Source organism: Sardina pilchardus, chromosome 20 (assembly GCF_963854185.1).
Source record: "Sardina pilchardus chromosome 20, fSarPil1.1, whole genome shotgun sequence".
Lineage (NCBI taxonomy): Eukaryota > Metazoa > Chordata > Actinopteri > Clupeiformes > Clupeidae > Sardina > Sardina pilchardus.
Genome location: NC_085013.1, coordinates 6,056,301 through 6,082,467, shown reverse-complemented (window position 1 = coordinate 6,082,467; position 26,167 = coordinate 6,056,301). Strand labels below are relative to the sequence as shown.

General features: G+C 42.2%; 3 protein-coding genes across 4 annotated transcripts in view; 2 read left to right on the top strand and 1 right to left on the bottom strand.

Moving 5' to 3' along the window:
* Positions 1-5,271, bottom strand: part of gmfb (glia maturation factor, beta) — a 9,315-nt gene extending 4,044 nt beyond the window's left edge. The window contains exons 1-6 of the mRNA XM_062522729.1: positions 5,169-5,271; positions 2,878-2,974; positions 2,377-2,426; positions 1,863-1,912; positions 1,550-1,632; positions 1,103-1,176 (exon numbers count right to left, since the gene is read on the bottom strand). Of these exons, the coding sequence (XP_062378713.1) occupies positions 1,103-1,176; positions 1,550-1,632; positions 1,863-1,912; positions 2,377-2,426; positions 2,878-2,974; positions 5,169-5,171 (357 nt within the window). The 5' untranslated portion in view covers positions 5,172-5,271. The remainder of the gene's footprint in view (positions 1-1,102; positions 1,177-1,549; positions 1,633-1,862; positions 1,913-2,376; positions 2,427-2,877; positions 2,975-5,168) is intronic.
* Positions 5,272-6,445: 1,174 nt separating this feature from the next.
* Positions 6,446-14,545, top strand: lgals3a (lectin, galactoside binding soluble 3a). 2 transcript variants are annotated; one of them, XM_062523807.1, is made up of 6 exons: positions 6,446-6,633; positions 7,033-7,050; positions 7,650-8,339; positions 11,457-11,545; positions 12,003-12,159; positions 12,756-14,545. In XM_062523807.1, exons 2-6 carry the CDS (start codon positions 7,036-7,038, stop codon positions 12,909-12,911), a joined length of 1,107 nt encoding a protein of 368 aa, XP_062379791.1. In that variant the 5' UTR covers positions 6,446-6,633; positions 7,033-7,035; the 3' UTR covers positions 12,912-14,545. The 2 variants fall into 2 exon arrangements, with proteins under 2 accessions (XP_062379791.1, XP_062379792.1); XM_062523808.1 differs by lacking the exons at positions 11,457-11,545; positions 12,003-12,159; positions 12,756-14,545 and adding an exon at positions 9,497-10,270 and having other exon boundaries at positions 6,456-6,633.
* Positions 14,546-16,356: 1,811 nt separating this feature from the next.
* Positions 16,357-23,317, top strand: synj2bp (synaptojanin 2 binding protein). The gene is made up of 4 exons (XM_062523805.1): positions 16,357-16,507; positions 17,996-18,132; positions 18,772-18,867; positions 20,504-23,317. Exons 1-4 carry the CDS (start codon positions 16,444-16,446, stop codon positions 20,663-20,665), a joined length of 459 nt encoding a protein of 152 aa, XP_062379789.1. The 5' UTR covers positions 16,357-16,443; the 3' UTR covers positions 20,666-23,317.
* Positions 23,318-26,167: the final 2,850 nt, after the last annotated feature.

Here is a 26,167-nt window from a genome sequence, read left to right as displayed (position 1 = left end):
CACACTCCCGATACTCCTAAAAGTCCTGACACAGTTATCGTCCTCTATAAATAGAGTGCTCTCTTGCAGGCGCGAAGGGAGGGTACCCACTGAGCCTGGCTAGGACTGACTGTGTGCTGAAGTGTCCTTGAGCAGAAAACTCAACCCTTAATTGCTCCCACCATCCAGAAATAGGCCTTGCATAGTCGCCTCTGGTGTTGGTAGGTAGACGTAAGACATAAGTAGAGAAATACTATATATATAAATGCTGCTCATATACTATATATGCAGCTACACTTCAGCAGGCAGAAGATTACGATAAGAAACATGAGGCTTTAGGAGTAATGCATGCTTTATGATACGCAGAGAGACGCTGGTTATGTGAAGGCTAAGTAAGAGATTCAAGTACATTATGGAATGTTGTTTTTTACCTGAATCAAGAGGCCGGATTCACAAGCAATTTTTTTAGACTTCAAAAAGTCTCAAAATTCATAATAATGATGATGAGTTATCATCTCGGAACCTTCACATAAAAGTGAAAAATATTTGGGAGCCAAGTCACAATGAATCTGAACAAATCAGAATATGTGTGGGCATTTTATCACACTTCTACAATTAGCTAAACTTGCCAAGTTAGCCTGGCAGCAATATCTTTTATCACATTTTACAACATTAAATGCAGGATGGCATTTTAAATACCCTGTAGCAACATTAAACATCCATTCCAAGCCAGTGGTGCTTGAACTGATGATTGGGTGGGGGAGTACACTATGGAACGCAACTCTCCTCTGTGTCCATTTTTTGCCATCAAATGTTCCAAAAATATAATGCTTTTGCCATCAGACGTCCCCAAAGCATAATGCATTGATCGTTTGAAGGGAACATTATTTTGGTTGCCTCAACACATCTAGTTATAGCCATTATCAATCCACAAAGGCTTTGCGAGGGCTAGCCCCCTGCAGCATCTCAGTGGATGTAAATGTCATCGTAATTGCCATCGTAAATCTGATTCCCAGTTATAATCATGACACAGAGGAAAGATCGTACCACGCTGATATAATTTCAAAAAGACTGAGCACAGTGCAAACATCACGTTTAATCCACAAGAATGGCAAAACATTACCTTAGTTAATTCTACAGTTTGAACCAGTTTGTTTTTGCTCCCAGCATACATCATTTGTTGTTCTGGTTTGCAACCTGTGATAAGAGAAAAATATAAATGCTGAGCTGTCATATGTATATAAAGTCGCCCATGCTGCAGAGATGCAAATGCAGTGGGAAAGACGAACCAAAATGTCTTCAATGACAAAACGTATCTTTAGGCATTGTGCAATTGTTGCATACATGCAGATCATTAGAAGGGGATCACAATGTTTATTGCTCCTTACAGAAGCCAGGAAATAATGTACTCTATGAATAGATTACCGGCATTATGGAAGTACATTATCACAGTGACAAATGGAAACATTCATCCAAATATACATCTGATTTTAGAGTAACTGCATGCAACATTCATGACCTTGACCTGCGCAACATAAAGAGTGAAACTTCAAAGTGGTGAGATATTTACCAACAGGACTTGAAAAGATGAAGCAGAGAGGGTAGGACACCCGTCCGTCATCGTGCACATACTTATAACTGTAGACCACAAATGTACCCGAGGTTAAGGAGAGAAAACGCTAGAGAAAGAAAACATACATCTTAAGCACTGGACTGGGTTGAAACCACGCTCATGGAAGACCATACACCATCCAGTCCAATGTACATCTGAGGTTTGCATGCAACACTGCTCAAAGTAAGCACTGGGTGGTTAGAAGGAGCATTGTGGACAGACATAGACCCTAAATAAATGCATTGTGCATTTTTTCCAAATGAAAGGATATCTTGGTTGTCTTTCTGGGAGTTCATCCTTCAAGTCATCAGGAGAAATGTCCTGCAATGAGAAGATACTAATAAGAATTTTTTTTTAAGGTTGTGGTAAGTTGTGTTACACTCACATCATGTGACGATAGTTGGAGGTATTAAGTAGCATGTAAAGGAAAAAATTGTCTTTTGAGTGACAAAGTGAATGATTTGATAAGAATGGATCACTTTTACACGTTTTGTTTATTTACATTTGAACTAGGCAGATATTGTTCAGCCAGAGTTCATCCATGCAAATCTTGTGGTCATGACTGGACCAAATGATGATGCAAAAGATAAGAGCAACTCAAAAGATTCAAAGCTCCAGTCAGAAATCCTTCATTTGTAATCTACCCAGTTCAAAGGAAGCATTCATCTCAAAATCATCTCTTACATGTATGTGCAATATTGTCGTGTGTTATATCCTAATATCTGTAATACATCCACTTAATATCACAACTGAATTAGAAACTTTAAAATCGTTCCACAACTTGCCTCATGTTCCTCATCAAGGATTACCAGCTGTCGGTCCTTGTCAATCTTCACTGATATAAAGACAAGGACAAAGCAGCATTTTAACACTTCCTTACTGAAAAAAAGACATCCCAAATTTATATCAAGCCACTGACTACTTCAATAATCAATATGAGCTTTACTAAGTTGGGCAACTTAGTACTGCTTTGTATTGGACAAGCTGCTGCATTAGAGCATTTCCCGGCCTGATACAAAGTAGAGTGAAAATATCATAATGGAAAAGTGAAAGGAATTTGAAAAAAGACAGACAACAGACAACGTCTTGAAAAGGAAAGTCTCTCTACATGGGAGCTTCAATTTCCCCTCAAGAAAGTGTAGGCTAGAGTGAATCCACATCTTAGGGTAAAGCTTAGACAGAAGGGAAGACATTTTCATAAGGTACTGCTTTACCTTATTCTCAAAGTACAGTATGCAGAGCAAAAGGAACGAAAAGACCATTATTACACCTCAGAGATAACTTACTGATAATGGCGGCATTGTTGGTCTCCTTTCGGAAACGAAACTCCCGCAGTTTTTTCACTAGATCCTCATCAACATCACACACAACCAATGATTCACTCTGTGGGTGACAAAAGTGTAAAGTTTTGAAATAACAGCTGCCACAAAGGTACACCAAACACCACAGAACTGCTTCTAATTGGACGTTAACACATTGCTGACAAAACACACTCTAAAGTGGTCAGTGGACGTATTCACAAAGAATCAAAAGGCTAAAAGCAGCTCCAAACTGCTTTTAGGAGAATTTTAGGAGAGTCTGGCGTGGAAAAATGTTTCCACTTCTCGAATCCAATTACCACTAATTAAAACTTAACACTTAACCATATACTAAATAGCACTCTGGAACAAGACGTCCGAAGGCGACAATGCAGACAGGAGATTTCTGTAGATTGTTGATCTTTATTCCCCGTATTGCAATGATAGTACAGCAAAACCAAAGTTTCAGGCTGACAGTCAAGACAATTGGGAGAAGATGAGGTGTCATCCGCTGGGGATCCCGATGAGCGTCCTGCCTAAGGAAAGCTGGGGCCTGATTCATATACACCTGGAACACCCTTTCGATGTCCCCACCCGTATCACTCCACACTTCTTTTAGCCAATCAGTATAGAGTGTGATTAAACAATCATTTAGGAATCCTTGTGTTTTCTACTTTCTGCTTTGATGTGACAAGAGTTGGCTGCTGCAGGCCAGTCTACCGGATACCTAGGCTTGGCTGCCTTTCTCAGAGCTCCACCAGCTGATGACTTCACTTCTCCTTGACCATGTGGATGGGCCTTGGTATGGCGTCTTATCCCGTGCTGCTCTTCTAATTTATTTGTGCAGCAATTGAGTTGATTCAGCTGTTTGATCAGCACATACTGAGGCCCAAGGCCGTTTGCAGAAAGTGGCAGACACAGGAACATCACAACAAGTACATTAGGCCCAACATTAAAGCCTTTGAACCATGATCCTTTTAGTCTGATAAACCACATATGATCTGAAAAAAAAAACACCACAAAACTCCTAGAAGTACTAGTATAGGCATGAGAGTCTTGAAATGTAGGACTAATTTAGGGAAACGAAATAAGGATATATAGAATGCTTTGTGAATATGGGCCCAGGTCAGGAGGACACATGTAGCTGCTGCCCTAAGGATGTGATTTCACAAGACAGAAGCACTTTTTCAACTATAGCTGAAAATAGGACTCCAATTCCAAGAACAACACTACACTTCTCATCCTACTAAGAGCTCTCAAACATAAAGCTCCCTACACTATTCATGTTGCCAAAATGTAATGTTTCAACAAGTCCAAATAGCCTACTTGAAGAAAACTCCACAAATACAGGCAGTGGTTGCAAACTGCTGTAATTTGTAACCTGGCTGCTTGCAACTGATGAGCTGTCAAATAAATGGCTGACAAATTAAGTTCCTAGACCTAAAATTGAACTCTTCAGCGGATTGCCTCTGTTCAAGTGCAGGCTACACAGAAGAGTTGAATTGGTTACCAATTTAGACACTAACTGATTACAATAGATGTTTAGTTAGATATATCATGATTCTCCAGTTGAGATCAATGATCCAGCACTGTCAGAATATACAGGCTGTTCCACGTCAATGTAGGCTCACGTTGCCTCTGTGGTTTGCAAGACCTCACAATGTGATTGTCCTAAATTTCAGCTGCTATAATTCCTTTGTTTCGACAAGTCAGCAGGCCATTTTAGAATCGACGAATTATTAAAAACATGGTCGCTTCCGCTTAAAAATCAATTCCTATTTGCCAGTCACATGGATGTGATTGTGCATTTCCCTAGTTCACAAACAGGTTTTCGTTACTTGCGGATCACAGGCTAGCTAGCAAAGTACAGGAAATTAGGATTTTGGACGGTATGGCAGGTATGTCTGTCTGCGCGATGTGAAAGCATTCAAACGTCACCAAATGTGGTCAACATTCCGACTACACAACATTAAAAACAACGGACTCTTGAAACATATTTACAGCCAACTTTCTCCAAACTCGAAGGATGCCGGAGGGAGGGCTATGCTAGCTATGCTGCTCTCCGTGCATTGACATGTTGCAGCACATCACAATGAATTGGGTGGAACTGCATATTTGTCTGGGCGATATGGAGCGGTACAGACACACGACAGTCTCGCACACATAAACAAACCCCCGACGCAACCTCAGAATGAAGGCCACAAGGATAGCACAATTACACACACATCGATACTATTTAATTGGTTTACATCTTATTTCTTTATGCAGTTCCCACTTACCATTTTCGCGAAGCGCAGACTCAGATTGTGTGGACCTCAACAGTGTACTGTAGTTTTTTCAGCCAAGTCTTGTGACTCAATTCCGACCAATCCTAGTTCTTATCCACATCACCCCCCCCCCCCCTCCCCTCCTCCTCCCTTCCCCTCCAGCACCACCACTCCCCACCTCTCCAGATCTGTCAGACAAGGGTTATCGTAAAGTCAGTCAAATGAAAAGACACGTCAAGGAATCGCAGGCTTTAATAATTTCTATGGGTGATGTAGTCATGCAGTTACATTTACTGGGGAAGAAAGTTGACATGATTAGGGCTCTGAAGTTCAGGCCTATAAAGTTATTACCATGATATAACTCAATTAGGGTATGGGCGGAGATGAGAGTCAAGTCTAATCAATGACATGTCCTCGTTAAAATCATCAGCATTAGTGGATGAATAGTTCTCTATCTACTGCCATCACTGCTGCAGCTTTTTCTTGGTTGGTAACAGTTCAAGGAATTTCACACAATGTTGAGCTTAGTTGTCATTCAATCCGATACTGCTTAATGAGCATTGATATGTATTTATAGACTATAGTCTTGCCTGCTGTAGGCTACAGATGTGCCTTGGAAAGCCATTTGGAACACTAATAAACATTTAGCATATTCCTAATTCTACAACTGATTAGTGGGCTACTTTAACTCTTTAGGAGATGATGACTATCGTATCTCACTCACAGACAGCATTTGGTAGTGTGAATAGGACTAGTTGGCTATAACGAAAGAAAACATAACAAATATAATTGTAGCTATATATCTGCCTATAAAAGGTCAAGGAAAAGGTCAGGCTAATTCTGTTACAAGCAAGTGACGTATTATTAGTCGACTAATTAAGATGATCAGTCTAAAGACATTGGTGTATTATTTTCATGACTTCATTTCACTTGCGACATAAATTAGGCCTTTTAGAACTGCTAGGAATCTGCCTTGTTTTGGAGATGTCACGTTGAGACTATGACAACTAATGTTTTTGTCATGGGACAGCATATGAGTAAGTCTATTTACACATCCATTTTACATCCAGTCACCTGATGAAATGAAATTGCACAGTTCCACAATGGAAGGAATACCGTCATAAATACCTTTGGGCTACCGTACAGTGGAAATGAGTTGAATCTGTCATGCGCAGTCAGGCTCTTCTGCCCAACCCTCTGACAGTTCGGGATAGTCATGTGGGCTGCGAAGCTACAGCAGATTTTTATATAAACTGGATGGGCCTACTCCCTTCAAGTTGACTACATGTAGTTGCACTCACACACTAGAAGTCTGTTTATTTTCAACGCTACGCGTAAAACACCATGTTCGGGTTAAACGTACTTCCTTTGTAGAGTTGTCTAATTTAGTTTCACCATCACTGCACTGGTGTGGTGAATGGGTGGTCCAGAAACCTACTAGCCTAAGACACGGAGAAGAGGCCCACATCTAGCTGAGGTAATGTTACAATAGCTATGTATCCAAAACATATAAGAGTACCTGCATGCAGCTGGCTTCGAATGTCCAAGGCTTGTTTAATAGTTACAATGTAATGCTAACAGAGATAGAACAGGCTTGCTACCTTCAATCGCAGTGAGCGATGCGTTAGCTTCTTAGCTGTTTTGTTTGAGTGTAGCTTGCTAACTTATTAGCGTGATGTAAACTTGAAAGCAACGAAGGACACAACGAAAGCAATGTAACGCTATCAAAGAGTTCAGAAGAGCTTCTATACCCTGTGACGTTATTTAATTCGGCCTAAATCGGTTTACGACTATGACTCCGCTTGCGACTTGCCATTGATTTCTGTGTAATCCGAATCCACATTCTAGCCACTTAAAACTCTTTCTTTTTTCACAGGCCATGGCAGATTTTTCGGTAAGTTTTTGTTGTTTTTATTAACCTGTCCATCAGACTATAACCATTTGTTGGTAATTTGGGATGACTTACTTATTTCGAAAGCAGTTAATTATATAGGCCTAGTAAATATAGCCCTGACATCAGCGTTACTCCAAATGTGTGCATTCTAATGCTTAACTGTGAAATTGTGGTCGAAATGATGCGGGAAGGATATTTTAGCTCCATTGTCCATGCTACCCTACGCCAATGCCTACCACTGTGATGGAATGGAACGCTTTGCCAGCTCTCTGACCAACCACACGTCAATCAAATCGCTCTTCAATTACCACCAAGAAAGCTATTTATAAAGACCTCATTTTCAATCTCTACTTACCTGGATTTACAATGTAAATGTGAACAGAAACTGAGCTGGCAAAGATGTTGAGTGTCTAACCTGTAACATTTGCCCAAACTTTTGTAGCCACACCTGTTCATTTTCTAAAATAATCTGCCTGGTGTGAGTGAGTAGTCCTCCATAGAAGTTTGATAGTCTTCACACAGGTAGGCCTGTCTAGTATTAAGATTCAAGATGATGCCCCAATCACATTTAAAATGATCACCATCGTCTTTGCTTGTAGCTAGCTGATGCCATTGCAGACGATGTCCCGGGAGCAGCCTCCAAGCAGGGCAACACAAACCCCTCTGGTCCAGGGGCCAGCGCTCCACCACCCACAAACCCTGGATGGCCTGGCGCAGCCCCTGGTGGTCCAAACTACCCATCTGCTGGAGGCCCTACCCAGCCACCTGCCCCAGGTGGGTTCCCTGGTGGGCCCTCGGGTCCTGGAGCGCCTAACCAGTTTCCAGGACAGTACCCGTCGGGTCCTGGTGCACCCACTGCCCCAGGGGGCTACCCACCGGGGCCGGGGGTACCAGGACAGTTCCCTTCCAGCCCTGGAGCTCCGGGACAGTTCCCCTCCATGCCAGGGCAAGGGTACCCACCAGGCGGGGCCCCGCCAGGACAGTTCCCTGGAGGGGCTCCGTCACCCTACAACTCTGGACTGTTCCCCTCCACGCCGGGCGGACCACCCGGACCTTTCCCTAACATGCCTTATCCACCCCCTGCAGGTGGGATGTACGGGCCTGGAGGCCCTGGAGCTTTCCCACCTGGCCCAGCACCGGGCTTCCCAAGCGGAGGGTTCCCTCCTGTGCCTCCAGGATCATGGGGATCTCCCGGCGGCGGGTTCCCTGCTCAGCCAGGTGGCCCCGGGTCTTATGGACCAGGGCCCATGGGCCCATATGGAGGACCTGGTGCTCCAGGAGGGATGCTTGTGAGTACACGTCCTTCATGTCCTTCTACTCTCCTTCACGCCTAGCATGTCTTTCACACGTTAAGTCCCACATCAGGAAGCAATACATCAATCTAAGATCAGATAGATATGCCAAATATATGGTGCTTTTAGATGTGCTTTATGTGTGAAAGGTGCGTTGCAGTTTCTTCTTATCTCTTCTCTTCTCTTCTCTTCTATGAGCAATGACTAAGAGGGTGGGTCTCTAAGCTTTGTGAAGGATGATACTATATGGCTTTCCAGCACGCTGAAAACACTCACTTCCACTCTTAACTCTTGGACATTCTTGTGTACGGCTTTCACTGAAGCTGAAACTAGTGTTTTAGTGTCACTTTGCGTAGCATTATTTGGTGCTTGGTTATAGCAAGCATATTTTAAAGGAAATCCCACACACAGGTCCCTTATGTCAGCACTGTCGGGATTGGTTGATGCATTGAGCAGTAGATTGATTGTGTCGGGGGGGGGTTAGCAATGAGCTGACACAGCACAGATTCAGGCAGAGTGTGGGAGTCTGATGTGGCAGATTGGGGTTATATGGTGTCTAAGACAGCACTATGTGTTTCCCTCGAGGATTTTCAGGGAGCACAGAAGAAATTAAAGTGAAAGAAAAATGGGAGAAATATCCATTGTTGATGTACTGTATCAGCAGTTCAGCACACTGTAAGGGATGTCCACATCCTCAAGAGTATTGATCTAAACAAGAGAGAGAAATTCCCTTTTTCGTTCTCTAGTTGTGGTTTAAGGGCATCTAAACAATGGGAACGTGGTGTGAACTTTGGGTGTAAATAGGCTGTGTGTTCTCTTGGTTTTTGGCTCTCTAAAGCAATCCTCTGTCACAACTCTGCTTGTTTCCCCCATATCCTTTTGTCAGCGCGTGGCATGCCTAACATTCTTATGCCCTCATCTGTGTTGTTGGGACTTTCAGTTTTGCTTTCTTTCTTTTGTCATATTTTTTTGTCCGCCGGAATCTCTCGTCCTGCGGTGATAAGACTGGGTTGACTCTGTGGCTATCATGTGGTGCAAAGGTGATCTCGGGCAGAAAAGATCGCTATTCAGCTTCACGCTTCACCCACTTGAGCAATAGAAACAACCCAGAATGGACCGATTGAATAACACTACCACGTCTTCTTATCTTTCAGCCCCCCTATAGACCGCCATATTTTTGAGTGCAGGCATCTGAATGCCTTCTGCCACAGCAGAAGGACGATGAGATGAGATGAGATGAGATGGAGGATGCGGACAGCTCTTCACAGGCTCCTCACTAATGGGCCCTTTGCGTTACAGCTTCAGCATCACAGAGCCAAGCTGTCAGAAGCATCTCACCGCTTTTTGATTACTTTCACAGTCCCTTCAACACTCCCTGCCCTCCCGTCTGGCCCCAAATGGTGCCTATTTTTTCATAAATGAAGCACTTTATTATTATTTTTTTTGCTATTGTGACTACATAACATTTTTAACAGAGTATTTTATGCAACGATGCCTAATCACTGAAAAAGCACCTGCTTACTTAAAAAAAAAAAAAAAACACTTGTGTTGACGAACGTTTTGAATGTGTTACTGACTTTGTGCTAGGTCAGTCTTCAGCTGTCCCCCTGTCTCACTGAACTTCTACAGGTTCTTAGGGAAACACCTACTGTTAGCAGTGTGCAAGCCTCACTACAACTACAGAGAAATGCAGAAAAAACTTAAATATATAACATGCCCTTGACTTGAGTCTTCAGTGAGCAGTGCCTTTCTCATCTTTTTCCGGATCAATTTGAATAATTGATTAGGATTTCCTGTACTCAATAGGAGAAGAGTGCATGTTTTTACTTTCATCTGATCAACTCTGGCATGGGGATGTGACCTGCATGAATGAATGTACTCCAGCTTTTCCCTTCTGGCTGAATAAAGACCAAGTGTATCTTTTCTAATGCTGATGACAAGGCTTGTGTTGTAGCTGTGTTCAATGACACTTTGATATAATATCTCAATGAAACACAATGATATGTATAAACATTCACTTTACATAAAATTCACTTTTGTAATTTTGAGCATGATTTCAGTGTTAAGTTCAAGTGCATTTTGATTATTTGCTCCTAAACCAGCATCGCCAATGTAGTTTCATGCCCACAGCCATGTTAAGCTGGTGCTTTCTGTGGCTTAATGACACAGGGGGTGTACTTTGACAAGACCACTGGGAATGGGATTTAATGATTTTTCCACAAAGCAAGTTATGTATGTAATAATCTGTCGATTGTAACATGTCTTCACACAGGTAAACATATATACATCCCACTGAAATATCCAATGTACGTTTATTATACCTAACCAATAGATCCATATTATGTTGAAGTAGTTCACTCAGAATTCAAAGACTGCTACATTGTGTTTGATGCACGTTCACAAGGGGCTAAACCCAAGGCCTTTGCCGGTATGTAAATGAGTCATTGGGGCGTGGTCAGACCTTGGAATCTGGGCAAAGGGATCCAACAGGGCCACTGTGTTGTCATGGAAAGTGTTGCCATGGGGAAGCCACTAGTCTGTCACAGTGTTGTCATGACTCATGGGCCGAAGGTTTCGTCTTTTATTAATAGAAGTCCACAAAGAAACTAAGGAACACTGTTGTGACTTTTACTTTGGATGTTTACTTCCACATGTATGTTATCCAGTGGTTCTCTACACATAATGTAGTTTGTGGCCAGAGTGAAACCATTGGCCACAGAAGATGAGAAAATGATCTTCACTACATAAACAGTGCCATACTCACATTTTAACAAGGTTGTACATGCACATATCAGGCTGAAAGATTGTAAAGTTGATGGTTTGCTGATGACATTTGAGATCTGACACATTCAGAGCATGCTGATCCCTTGACAATTTTGTTAATGAGCAGTTGCTCTCAGGATTTCCCTGGCCAGACCGGATCCCTTGGTCAAGTATTTCAATGTGGCTATTCCCACACCCTCGTCAGTATCACTGCCATATCTTTACGTTGTTGACAGACCCACCCTCCAATAATTTGCTCTTGTGGTGATGTGTAATGATACGGAAGTTGTGGTGGACGCACAATTGTGACCTGTTGTGTACTTCCTGTTGTCCGTGTGCCGTGTCCTGCAGCCAGTGCCGTACGAGTTGCCTCTTCACGCGGGCATCATGCCTAGCCTGCTGATCACCGTCGTTGGCGAGCCAGTCCCTGGAGGAGACAGGTACACACCACTCAGGCCTTTTTCCACACGCACGCTTACAGCAGCAGACATGTACACAGGGTTTACGTGGGTCCTTGAAAGTTTCTGAATTTGAGACAAATAATTCAAGGCCGTTGAAACTTTTTGAAAATAGACACGGCTCTTTTAAAAGTGTTTGAAATTTTACATGTTGTAATAGAAAAGGGAAGAGATCATCTACCATTGCTGTAGTATTGCGTTTCACACAGCTCTATTTTTGCAAGCTTCTATAATGCCTGTTTGTTTTTGTTATTTGAGTTCGCTTGGCCAGGAAATTCCTTGACAAGTCCTTGACCTTTAGATGTAGGAGTCCTGTTGACATGGTTACTCCTGCATTCGATTGCACTTAATCCCCAGCTCCAACACTGATAGGCATCTATACCCATGTCTTATCACACATCATTCATTGCCCCTCTCATTTCGGTTGTCTGTGTTTCAGGTTCCATATAGATTTTGTGAAAGGTGAAGAAGTGGTGTTTCACTTCAACCCCCGGTTCCCTGAGCAGACCATAGTGCGTAACTCACAGCTGGGTGGCTACTGGGGACCAGAGGAGAGGGATGGGGGGTTCCCCTTCATCCAAGGCAGACAGTTCGAGGTAATAGAGGAGTCAAGCTGTAGGCTATTTCACATATGTTATGCAATTGTGTTAAAACAAGATGGGGCAATTGCTCTGTCGCTAGTTTGGTGTTTAACACGGTTTTAAAATGGAGTTGGAATTGAGAGTTGGAGTTTAAAACTGTCTTAAACTCCAAACTAGCGACAGAGCAATTGCCCCCATATGTTTGCACAGTGGAATTTGATACAGTAGTGTTTTTGTCTGTCTTGGCTGTTGTTTTCTTTTGTGCACTTGCTTGTCATGCTTATGTTTGCATTTTGAGCTTGGAGAAGTGCACTTCTTGTTGTGTGCTCTGAATGTGGTAGCTCACCTTGACTCGGCTTTAGTTATACTGTATACCTGAGCAGCAAAGTGAATGTATACACTTGCTGCATCAGTACATGACCCGCTCCTACAAGGATTGTAGGGCCATCTGATGATATTACGTGTTAAGTGGAATTTTTAGGTGAAACTCATAAGCAACGTTGTCACTCCGAGTAGCAGGGCAAGGAAGGTTTCCGGTGTTTTTTCGGATGTAACCACAGATGGCTGACTTTAACACTGTGCATGTGTTGTGTCTCTGTGCGTCTCCACAGCTGAAGATCCTGGTGGAGCAGGACTGCTTCAAGGTGGCAGTCGATGGAGTTCACCTGCTGGAGTACGAGCACCGGGTCGGGGGGCTGGAGGAGGTCACGCTCGTCCGTGTGATGGGCGACGTGGCTCTCTACAGTGCAGGCCCCAGCATGATCTAAGACACGCACAGACACAAACACACACACTCTCTCTCTCTCTCTCTCTCTCTCTCTCTGTCTCTCGCTCTCTTTCTCTCTTTTTCTCTCTCTTTCTCTCTTTCTCTCTCTCTCTCTCTCTCTATTTCTCTCTCTCACTTTCTCTCTCTCTCTCTCACACAAACACACTCTCTCTCTCTCTCACACACACACACACACACACATACACACACATAAACATAAACAAACAGAGCTGCTGGACTCAATATATCACAGAATCACGAAGAGGGCAGTTGAGTTCATTATCACTCTGTGAGAATAATAATGCAGTAACTCGTACAACCTGCATTGGAATATGACAGTGTTTCTAATCATAGTTATACATTGTATAAATTAAAGTATCCAGTGAGGGCTGGGAATATCGTCTTGATATTTTTCTGTGCAGACAGAAATCAACTTTCCCTTTTGAGATTACAACATCCCTTACTTCTGCCTCCATAATGGGGCCAAAGGCTGGTTTATTGCTGTGGAATTATGATTCAAGTGTTGAACTGATTCATTGTACTGTTCAGACACATTAATTGCTTTGCCATCGTTTGGCTTATGTACTAAGAGCCAAGTGTACTGGAAGCTTGAGCAGCTTGTGCCAATTGCTTTAGCTCCTATGTAGGCTGAAATGTGTGTGGCTGGTCAAAGTGGTTGTCTTAAATCTGCAAGCCTTGTTTACTTTCTCCAGCATGCTAAAACTACTCAAAATGAGTCCCTCCTTTACTGTTTAGGCAAACACAGTGCAGAAACAGACTGAAGTATTCCCAGCCTTCAGAACTGCGATGCAATTGAAGGAAAATGTAGCTGTCTGTGTAATGGCATTGGAGTCCTTGGCCTGACCACTCTAATCAGTCCATTATTCACTGATCTTGATTTGATAGATGTCTTGTCAGACTCAGCAAAGCCCATTAAAGTCCCTCTTTAATACAATAGATTTGTGTGGGTATGATGGCGCAGGGATTTCACTAGTTTCGGATTTCTTTGAGCAACACAACTATGGAAGAGTGCAGAGTCTGAACACCGCAGGAGCACAACACAATTTGATGTTAACTCTGAGCATGGGAGCCCATGACGCTCATTACTAAAAGCTAACCTGAGGATTTTGGATTTCTCTTTTGCCTTTCACTTTAACCACTTCAGTTTTCTCAGAATACCAGCTGCTCGTTGGTTCTCTGACTTTTGTAGACCTGTTGAGCATGATTTATGTTACAAAAATATAGTCTTTGGGGAATGCCCCCAAAAACTATGACCCATATAGCAACCTTCTATTGTTAAAATATGTTTGGGGGTTTTTGAAAGGGATTTATGTTTGGGGTGGATTCAGGGATCCACTAGAGTATTAGTCATTAAAGAACAGTTTTTACAGTGAGTAGCCAACACGTTACCTGACTGAATCTCATAGCTCATCAATCTCATTATTGCAGATGCACTTGCTACTTGTGTTTGTCTAGCTACTTCTTGTCTAGCTACTTTCTTCACAAGAAAACTGTCTGTATCTTCATGCTCTTTGTAAACACTCTCAATTGGTCAATTAATTAATTGGACTTGCCAAAGACACTGCAACAAGAGTTAGTTATTTTTAATTTTTTAATAAAATATTACATATGACTAAAAAAGAGTGGTTTGTGTTGTAGTGATATCTTTCTCATTCATTAAGTTTTAGAGATTCTCTTAGAGATTTAACTCAATAATGATAACTAGTATAATAACATTCACACACTATAAGAGTGAATTAAACATACAAGGGAAACAGATTGTGTTTTTTGATGTTCCCAAAACTATCAGAAGAGCTCTGTGTCATTCCACCAATGAGTAATAACAGAGGAAAAGAGTCTCGACTGTCATCTTATAGTGTCGATGGAAGGCTAGCAGATGCTCAACATGGACCAATAATAACAAGAAGGAAGGTACAGCTGGATGGTGGAACTATACCGTAGCAAGGTGCAGATCCAGTAGTACCATATAGGCTAGAGTAAAGGATTTGAATTTAATTCTGTGTGCTATACAGGGAGGCAAGGCCAATTTATTTATATAGCACCTTTCATTCACACAGGCAATTCAATGTGCTTTACACCATCAGAGGATAGCAAACGATATTAAGGAAAAGCATGGTGGACAATGATAAACTAGAATAAAATAAAATTAAATAAGAAAAAGGGTTAAAATACTTAAAAAAAAAACAAAAAAACCCAGCTCTAATAAACACCATAGAAGTTGAAAAGGCATTTAAAAAAAACATAGGTGAAATCCATTAAGAGTGTTATAAGGCAGGTTGAGACACAAATGAAATATAAAAACAACAATAAAATACAAAACATGAGAAAATGTGTTAAGTGAGTTAAAAAAAACTGATAGCAAATTATATACATTAAAAGCAGGATATCTGACTTCAGTCTAGAAGCTGGTCTGAGTGGGAGCATATTTTTTTTTATGTCAGGGAGTGCATTCTAGAGCTGGACTGCATGGTAGTTAAAAGCTTTCTTCACATTTTGATCTTACAGGGGTTTGTAAGCAATTGCTTCTCCTGAGATTTGAGAGGTCTGGAGGGTATTTAATAATGGAATATGTCTAGGTACCATCTACTGACTAAACCAGCAGTAGCAATAAAATCCACAGTTTTTTGCAGGAAGCCAATGAAGAGTAACTAACAGATGAATTACATGTGTCGTTTATGTCCGTCTGTTTCGCATCAACAGCCATTTTAGGGTAGACTGGATGTCTCCTGACTGCCTCTGTTACTGTATGATTATCTTATTATTCTTTCTCAAGAACCTTTGTCAGGGAAGAAGGTCTGTAGTCCTTCATAAGCTATCAGATGAATTTATTTGACTTTTCTTGAGCAAAAGTGTAACCCCTGCTTAATTAATTAAAAGGGGAAAAAATCACTTCTCCAGAACTGAGTAGGCCTGGCCTAATGAATTAATTCACACACAGCAAATTAGTAGGCCTTCCTGACACAGCAACGCCTAAAGTCTTGTGGAACTGAACACTGCAACTCTTTCGGAGAAAAACTATTGCAAAATCATCTGCTGACAGTGGTTGATGATGTCTATAGACTGAGAAGAGGTCAAGGGCCTTGACGCCTTGACCGGCCTTGACTCAAGGCTGCTCTTTTCTAGCCTCCTTCCCCAACATAATCAAACTGATTATACTGATTATTTAATTAATTTGCAACTAAACTCTTTCTGCCACCATTCCCATAAACCCATGGTAAAGAAAGCTAAAGCAGACTTTTACAATGTAATGTTTAATGAGTCACTGACTAACATTATTATCTGACAGCCCTGCTCGGAGTGCAGTGTTGGGCATGGCCATGACTTCCGCTGCTGCGCGTGCAGGCGATTATTCGCGAAAGGGCAGGCTTTTCTAAGTTCTCTCCGCCAGGGGGCGATAAGATAACATTTCCCAGTAGTGCCTCAGGTCGGCAGGCGAAGAAGTCCTGCATGAGTTCACCTTCAGGTAGAGAGCTCTAAAATAAGATTTTGGAAAGAGATCAGTCGTTTACGCCATGAACGGGTCTGTTCATAGCATGCCTAAAGAGGTGGAAATTCAGCTAAAAAGAGGACCTGCTGGTAAGTAATCTCTTCATATCATATTTTGACAAGTCAAACAGTAACGACAGCAGTCGACTCAGCAAGTTCATGTCTAACGCCAGAGGGGCCTGTCGGTACACAGCAGTAGTCCAAATTTTCTCTGACTAGCCCGGGCTAACGTTAACGTTAAGCGAGTTGAGCTCATTGACAATGTCAAGATATTTGCTTATGTTTGGTCATTTGTGTATTGGAGTAGTTTAATTCAGTAGCTTACTCAGAGTGTATTTGAATAATGAAGAAGTCACTATTGCATCAAGTTTGTAAGAGTTTGCTGGACAGACGCAGCAACTTGGGGAAATAATTTTCAATGGGCAAATTGTCAGCTTGCTAGTGGGTTAGTGAATGAGGTTGCTACGTAGGCACGTCGGCAGCATGCGCAACATCGCAGTCTAGCTGTTACGCGTGAACCCATTCTAAAGGATTTATGTGAAAATGTTTAGATGTCGTTTACACGTTTACCAAGGTAAAAACTGAACCGATTAATATTGGGTAGCGTTCGCTTTAGCGTTGTACTTCCATGTAGCTACTTCCAAATGAACTCAATACCTACAACCCCGGCTGTGTCATAACGACCGCCCCATTGCCATATTAGTACAAATTAATTACTATTGAACTGTATGTGTTGCTTCGCACGATGATCCTAGGCAGATGTTAATGTTACTTCAGAATTTGAAGGTTAATGTTACTTTCGGTGACAGCTGCTTTCTGTGACAAGTGTCGCCTTTTCTGGAGAGTTTTGACTGACATGGAGAAAACGAAACTAACTTGAAAGAGGCTGAGCTTGTTTGCACTTCGGTTTTGAATTGACATTTGCATGGATGGCTTATATAAATTTAGCGATACATATTATCACAATTTAACATTTGACTGTCATTGACATGTTTCTGAAAACATTTCAATATCACAAGGACTATGAAAATGTGTGTTTGACCTGTCTAGTCCAACCCTAGCTCCAGGTATTACATAATTAGTTTACAACTTAGCGGGGCCAGTCTTCCACTGGGGTCATAGGACACCTCAATGCTCTCCAGAGCACAAAACTGGCATCATCATTGGTGCTTCTTTCGCTTCTTTCCCTTCTGCCCTTTGTACCCCTGGATAAAACCTCTTCTCATATCACATTGGAACAAGCAGCTTTAATTGCTTACAGGTAATCTTTGCTGTTATCATGCCAGACACCTCTTGGCCACGGCCAGTGGGTGTTTAAAAGCCAATTAAACCAAATGGCTGCGCCTGCAGAGGCAAGGTTGTTGTCCTTTTTTTTGAAGTCAATATGAAAGGGGTTCTCAGTCAAGTCACTTTCAAAAGCCTTGAAACGGATACACTGAGAGAAGTCCCTAAGACGGTCCAGATCTTGATATCGGTTCATGGAGTTCATTATGGCTTCTCACTCACTCTTCCCTTGTTTTTGTCTCTCACAACACTCTCTGTCCCTGTCTGTCTCTCTCTCTGCTGTTTGTCCCCCAGGACTTGGGTTTAACATAGTCGGTGGTTTGGACCAGCAGTATGTGTTGAATGACAGCGGGATCTACGTGGCCAAAATCAAAGAGAATGGCGCTGCAGCACTGGATGGACGGCTACAGGAAGGGGACAAAATACTGGCGGTAAAAAAATAGACACTCGAGTGAATGTGATCCATTTGAATTTGTTTGTCACTGTTGCATTCGAGAGGGGAATTGGAGAAGTCTGATTATTTGGAATGGCCCACTTGTAATTTGGAAAAAATCCTTATGTGTCAAATCAGGTGACAATTTCATATTGTTGGACATTTTCCTGCACTTATGGAAGTGGACATGCTGAGATTTTTCTCAGTCACTTTAAAGGGCTTGTCATTTGTAGGCCCAACTCTTGTACAAAGTGTGTGTGTGTGTGTGTGTGTGTGTGTGTGTGTGTGTGTGTGTGTGTGTGTGTGTGTGTGTGTGTGTGTGTGTGTGTGTGTGTGTGTGTGTGTGTGTGTGTGTGTGTGTGTGTGTGTGTGTGTGTGTGTGTGTGTGTGGTGCAGATTGAGGGGATAAACATTCTCCCTATCGCCTGCTTACGTTAAGTCCTGAGTGTGCCCAGTGCCAGCTTTTGTCAGGGCAGGTACACATTCAACTGGGCACTTTTAATGAAGTTCAGTTTTAGTTCAGCTTAGGGGATAATTAAAACCATAGACCTAGATCTGCACAGAGAGAGAGAGAAAAAACAGAGAGATAACTTTTCATATTCTGATGAGCATTTGGGTATAAACTTTTTCCTGGCAGATAAATGGCAACCGGTTGGAGAACCTGTCCCATAGTGCAGCAGTGGAGCTCTTCCGGTCAGCTGGAGAGGATGTGTTTCTCTGCGTGCAACAGAGAGTGAGTCATTTCTTTTTCATTCTCCTTCTCTTTTCTGATCTGAGGCAACTAGGTATGCATAAAAGTTGCAAGTTATTGAATACTCACTTGTGTTATGGAGAGCGAGGCAATATGTTTAGTAAATAAATAAATAAATGAAAAATTCTGCACATTTCTATATTCCGAGGAGTGGTGATTAACCATACAATACAGTGGGATACAAATCTAAACTTCTTCATATACTGACATGGATATCTTTGCTCATTTTTTTTATTAGTTATGTAAAATAAATATTTAAAAGTTGACCCTTCCGTACTTGTCCTCCTTTGTTCTGGGTATGGCCTTTGAGCCGGGCCATAACACTAGTATAATGGTAGATATCAGAATTACAAATTCAAATACGATATATGATGCAATATGGCATGTTCCTTGTCTTGGAGATTACTTGCCACTCTGTATCGCACAATTAAAGCTGCTCTTTTGTTTCTTCCCTGAAGTTACATTCTAAGTGGATATTCTATTTAGTTTCTTTTTTAAGAACTTAATAGATCACATCAGTGACATTAGCTCCTCCTGCTGCTCTTCACCAGTTCTCTGCTCTGTGAAATAGCATTAAAGTGAGTGCCATTGAGTCAAGTTTATTTATATAGTACATTTTATACACAGAGGTCATTCAATGTGCTTTACATAAACAGGAATAGCTAAGAAAAGCACAAGAGGACAATAGGCAAAGAATTGTTTTAAAAGTTAAAAATAAAAAAAAATAAAAACATGTAAGAAAAAAAAACATAAAAAGGCAATCGTTGAAAAGTGTTTTAAAAAGTGATAATTAAAAGACAACAGAATGATTGAGCTGTGCTATCTTAGTGTTGAGAGTGCCTGAAGCCTCCTTTCAATTCCAATTTTCCCATAACCACACCAGACATGGGATGGGTTGGGAATCACCACACCTTCCTGAGGAATTCAAGTGTGCCAGTTAAGCTGATTTAAAGTTCTCTAAACTTCACCCAATGTTGGACTGTGCAGTTGGGAGTATTGTGATCACATTAAACTGGAGCAGTATTATAACCAGTTATTCCAGGTAATTTGACTTCTTAAATGTAACCTTTTAGAATTGTCTGGAAGTTCCAAAGCCTTATTTTCAGAACGCTTCATGACAGGCATGTCGGAGGGTGACCTGTTTCTGTGAGTTAGAATGAATGTGTGTGTGTCTGTGTGTGTGAGTGAGTGAGTGAGTATCTATCTATCTATTTATCCATCTATCTATGTGTGTCAGGAAGGGAGGGAGGGAAAAGGCAAGGTAAATAAACGGTGTTCTGTACAGAAATGAAAGGTCTGTTATGGAGATAGGGTTTTTGGCTTGCCACTCATTAACTTTACATAATTGACATCTACTGGGCCCCAGATTGGTTTTCTTCACCGTGTATTTCTGGAGGATCCTTATCTTCTTGCTTGTCAAAGTGAACTGACAATCCAGTGAACTGGATTATTGTGTCAGTGTTTATTTGTCATGAAGCTGCTCTGGTGCTGAATTGTCATACCTTTTTCCTCATATGCACTCATACATGTTTCTTCTCTTTCTCTTCCTCTCTTTCCCTTACTCTTTCCCTTTCCTGAACTTATTTTCCCTTCTCATTCCTTCCTCCTCTCTCTCCAGTCCTCCCTCCATCACAACGGTCCGGTGAGCTCCCGGCCTGAGAGCGAGGCGCCCGTCTCCTCAGTCGGCCTCCTGTTGGGCCTCGCGGCTGCCGCCGCCGCCATCACCGTCGCCGTAGTCTACTTCAAACGCTTCCCTCCGGGCCTGCGGAAGCCCATTTAAACGACACCGTTCTCACATTTCAAGGACCAAACGTTGGGAGTATACTCAGAGGGCCAAAAAAGAAAAAAGATAAAAGAAAAAAAAACACACACACACACACACAAAGTGTAACGAATTAAGGATTGGGACACATGTTGGAAAATACACCCTGAAGATGCGAGCAAGCCATGTTTTCCTAAACGTATAAGCAAACAACAGCAACAACAGTCTAAAAAAAAAGGTGTTAATATTGCTGTCATGATTGCCATGTTGAGCTGGTGTTCCCCTTCATTTTTTGGTGGGGGTTTTCTTAGTCACTTTAAACCAAAGCTCTGAGTCTGTCTGTCCCAGCATTGCACAGGGGGAGGGAAGATTCAGCCGCCATGTTGTTGTCAGGAGACAGAAGTGATCGTGTCTCCACAACCGACCACGTAGAGCTATATAGGGGAGAAAAGGACGACGAGGTGGAAGATGGAAAGAGTTAGATGGCGGTTAAAGAGATAGAGAGGAAAAGAGTTGAAGTAACTGACCTATGAGGAGCGCCATTACTTTATAGCGACGCCCTCTATTTTCACCCCCTCCTTTGCCAAGAGCAGAAACTCTTTTTTTTAAATACGTTTTCCATCTTCCATTCTTCCCCTCACCACAGTGTTTCCTTTTTTGCCCTCTCCCATTCTAATGCCAAAAACTAAAAGCATATACAAGTGTAAATATTGTTCCAGGTATAAATATATTTTCAAATACTGTCACTCACCAGGGAGAGCTTGGTGTCACGTTGCTGTGGTGACATGGTTTTTAATCGGTTTATGTGTTTGTTTGTTTATCTTTGATTTTGTCTGAAATTTTGTCATCGTCAATGATGACTTGGCCAAGGCAGTAGATGCAGCTGTGTATTTTGTACTAGACGGCCCTGTGACATCCTCCAGCTTGGGCCTGTAAATGACCGCTCGGTTCCCTCCCCAACCCCCTGCCTTAGCTGACCATGTAACTGGCTGCTGTCTCCTTCTGACCAATGCAGAAGTTCTTTTTAATATTAACCGTTGAGTTCAAACTCAGGCCTCTCGTTAAATCTATTTACATGCACGTCTTTCAAAAAGGACACACAAATGAAATGCTAATATGTTTCTGACGGAAAAGGGACGTTTTGTGTGACATTCAGGTGATGATAAGTGTGAGCTGGTAACCTGACACCTGAGTTATCTCAAACACCCCAGGATTACATCATTCTGCACTCTCACTGTTTGACATGCGTGTGAGCAGCCACGTGCTTGAAGCCAGTCACTGCCCCCTGTTGACTTTGCTAGAGAACTGCACTGCACTGCACTGCACTGCACTGCACTATGCATATGGAAATAGACTGTGATGTAGATGCATGGTAGAAACACAGGCGTTGTTCAGGGTAATAGACCAGACTAGACAGATCAACGTGATGGTCTGCAGTCCAGTGACCTAGAGTGGCAGTAGGTTTGACACCCACGCAACTGCCCCCATGTCCACTCCGCTACACTAAAGAAAGAGCACTCGGTAGATCTTCCGGTAAAGAAATGATTTAATGGGGGAAGCACACATTTTAATTTGAACTGAATGACAACTTTAAACTTGTTTTGAACTGTTTTTGTATCAGAATTATTGTTTGCCTGTAATGTCTGGTGTGGAAAAAAGTGGTCGAAGTATGTACATGTGTTTTTGAGGAATTCTTTGTTAATGTTTAAGTGCACTCTATTATGAAGATGTTCAAGAGCCTTAAAGTGCGTGGTGTTCTGACATTAGTGTGTGTGCATGTGTTTGTGTGCCCTATAATAGTGCTACAAAAGCCAGTTATTACTTTGAAAAGACACACAAAACAGAAAGTCAAAATGGATGTTGTTCTTCTCAGGCATATGAAGTCAGCTTTGAAAGAATGGAAAGATGGATGAATGTTATGATGGACTTGTCATTGTTCTGCATTGAGTGATGCGCCAAGATCACCCACATTTAGCCTGACTTGCCTCTGTGGGCAAAGCATGGAGTGGTTTTGCAGCTCAGCCTCACAACGAAAATCCCCCCTCCCTGAGTCCTGTTAGCATGTTGCTTCACCAGGCGTGTGGGCATATCAGGAGTGTATTTGGCACTGAACGAGCCACAGTGAATGGAGCTCTGTGTTGTCCTGGAGGCACAGGTGACAGGTGTTCGAACTGCTATTTAGCGCAAATACGCTACCCTATTCAAGGATTTTTTTTTTCTTTTTTTCTTTTTTTTTTAAAGAAAAAGGCCAAATTTTTGGTAAGACCTTTGATTGGTCGGTCTGTTTATTTTACACTAATCCTGCTTTGCGACCCCGCCCTCCCCCTCTAATTCAGTCGTTTGCCTTGTGCATTTCTGAAAGATCGCAACAGAGAAACCACAGACAGCAATTAGCATTAATTGCAATGCAATTAATCACTTTATTCCACTGTTTAGATGCTCCACCACATAAACCACACGTACAGTCCCATGATTCAGCTGTGATCTGAGCCTGGTGTGTTGGGTGGGCAGGTGACCTACACCTTGACTGTATGGTGTGTGTGTGTGTGTTCTGTCCGGTCTTGTCCTGCACGTGAACCTTAAAGCCTTATAACCGGAGCTGTAAAGTACCGTCACACATCAGCGCAGGGAAGTGGTCAAGAATAAAACCTGACTTTACTGTAATTACAACACTGTGTGGCCTGATGTTTCTTTGGTTTAGTTGTTGAACCTTAACAAATATTTGAAAACAGACTTTCATTGATACATTATGTTGAATGCCTTTTTGAACTTACTGAAATAATGTATGTGTGTGAACAAGAGAGAATGAAGGCTCTGGATGCCATGTTCATTGTTTTTCTCTCTCTGTTTGACAGAGAGACAGGTGACAAGTCTCTTTAGCAAGGTTGTCAGACCAACCCATTAGGAAATAACTTCCTCAGAACAAAAACAGTCAACTTCCATTAAGTGTATACAATACACTATATTGCCAAAAGTATTGGGTCACCTGCCTTGACCCCCACATAAACTTCAGTCACATCATATTCTTAATCCATAAGAATCCTGTATGGACCTTGCTTGGTGCACTGGTACACAGTCATGTTGGAACAGGAAGTGGCCATCCCCAAACTGTTCCACAAAGTTGGGAGCATGGAATTGTCCAAAATCTCTTGGTTAATGCTGAAGCATTCAGAGTTCCTTCATGGAACTAACAGGCCAAGCCCAGCTCGGGGATGGCCCCTTCCTATTCCAACATGACTGTGCACCAGTGGACAAAGCAAGGTCCATAAAGACATGGATGACAGAGTTTGCAGTGTGTTCCAATGTCCGCACTTCTGCACTTCAAACACTTCGGTTGAGGGTGTGGATGAACTTGACTGGCCTGCACAAAGTCCTGACCTCAACCCAACAGAACCCCTTTGAGATGAATTAGAGCGCAGACTGAGAGCCTCCTCGTCCTACATCAGTGTGTGACCTCACATATGTGCTTCTGGAACAATGCTCAAAAATTCCCTCAAACACACTCCTAAACCTTGTGGAAAGCCTTCCCAGAAGAGTTGAAGCTGTCGCAAAGGGTGGACTGACATCATATTAAACCCGGATTAACAACAGGATGTGACTGAAGTTCATATGGGGGTCAAGGCAGGTGACCCAATACTTTTGGCAATGCAGTGTACATGTCTTGAGACACTGCCCTCCTTTGTCCAGGTGGCCAAACAACAGTTAAGTAATTGTCTTTCCTTTACTGATTTGATTAGATAGGCCTACATAATTAGAAATAAAGTGTGCACCAGCCTTTACACTAAATGCCCATCATTATTGTAGGCGTACTTCTCTACTGAAAATTCACAATCCTCAGAGCAGGTTGTGGGAGGGTGTTTCTGAGAGCAGACCCAAAATGTTCCATTACATTTTCTGAAGAATGCCCTCTACATCGTGTGGTTGCTGTGGTAACTGAAAGTTGTCTCTGCTGATTTTCAGGCATGTGAAAAAAAGACTTTGTTCTCTCTGTGAACCTCCTCCATATTCATCCATTCACAATAAGATCTCACATCACATCCCCCTTCTTTTATTGTACAAAGACTTAATTTTCCTTCATATATTTTGTTTAACATAATACACCCTTTCACAACCAATTCACCACTTACTATATAAACATAAACAACTCCAACTGTAAATCCATAGACCAATAGATAAGCAGCTGTGTGTTCTTATACTCACCTGAAACCATTTCCAGCCACTGTGCGGCCCTCTGTTAGAGGTGCAGTTAGTGATGTTATGGATGCATTATTCAGCCATAACATGATGCAACCAAAACATGTTTTTTTTTAATGTAGTGCGGATTTCAATTTAATTTTTTATTTTAACACTTTTTTTTTTTTTTATGTAACCGAGTACAGTGTGTCATGGAGAGAAGTATTTTTGTCTCACCCCTACATGAGAGTAATTCAGTCTGAATCTTGCTCAAAATCAATACTCCATCAGTGATGGCTTGACTCTATTGCAGAGGGAATGAGGGAATAATCTGAAGGTTGAAAGAGAGCCAATGTCAAAGCAGAGGCATGCATCAGAGTGGTGGTGGTGGTGGTGTGTGTGTGTGTGTGTGTGTGGGGGGGGGGGGGGGTACTCTTCCATAGCCAAGCTGAACCTCAGCTTCTTAGTCAAGCATTGCACCTGTGATTGTTCTGCAAGCTTCAGGCTCAAGCTGCTCCTTGTCACGTCACTACAAAAACAATTTCTCCGGGTCTGTGTTAGAACATAAAAACTGCTCTAGGATCAGTTGGCCTGCGCTCATTAGTTGTTTAAAGATGCCAGGAGAAAGCCCATGGACATCAATTAATTTTCATCATTTTCATTCATTTTTCACTATGGGTACACTTGGGTATCTCTAATAAGCTGCATTGGATTGCTGTGTTATATAGTTGACCATAATAAGCTTCAGTGTACTTTGATTGGAATTGGAGCCTGGAAGGGATGCTGGAGAAATAAGGAGAATTGCACTACTGTATGTCTGCATACGAGGAAATCAATGTCCTTGCCATCAATGTGCCTGGATAACAAATCATCACAGCTGAGAAAGGGCGGGAAAGGGAGGGACAAGCTAAAGAGAGACTCATCATGGTTCTTGAAAATAAGATCATTTTGATAGCTCTCTCTCACACACAATCAGAGACACACACACACACACACACACACACACACACACACACACACACACACACACACACACACACACACACACACACACACACACAGACTGTTCATCCCTCGCCACCCACTTTGTCTGTCCATTCAGTTTTCCTGGCTGCGGGCACTTTTCCGTGGCAAAATGTGACACTAGGGGTCCATGCCTTTTTCCTATATGTGTGACTCTGAGAACTCAACCACTCTCTGTTTTTTTCGTATTCCTCTCTCTCTTTCTCTCTCTCACGCACACACACACACACACACACACACACACACACACACACACACACACTTTAAAACAATCACACACATTGCCTGGTGCCTTCTATTATTAGCGCGGTGGGCGGTACAACA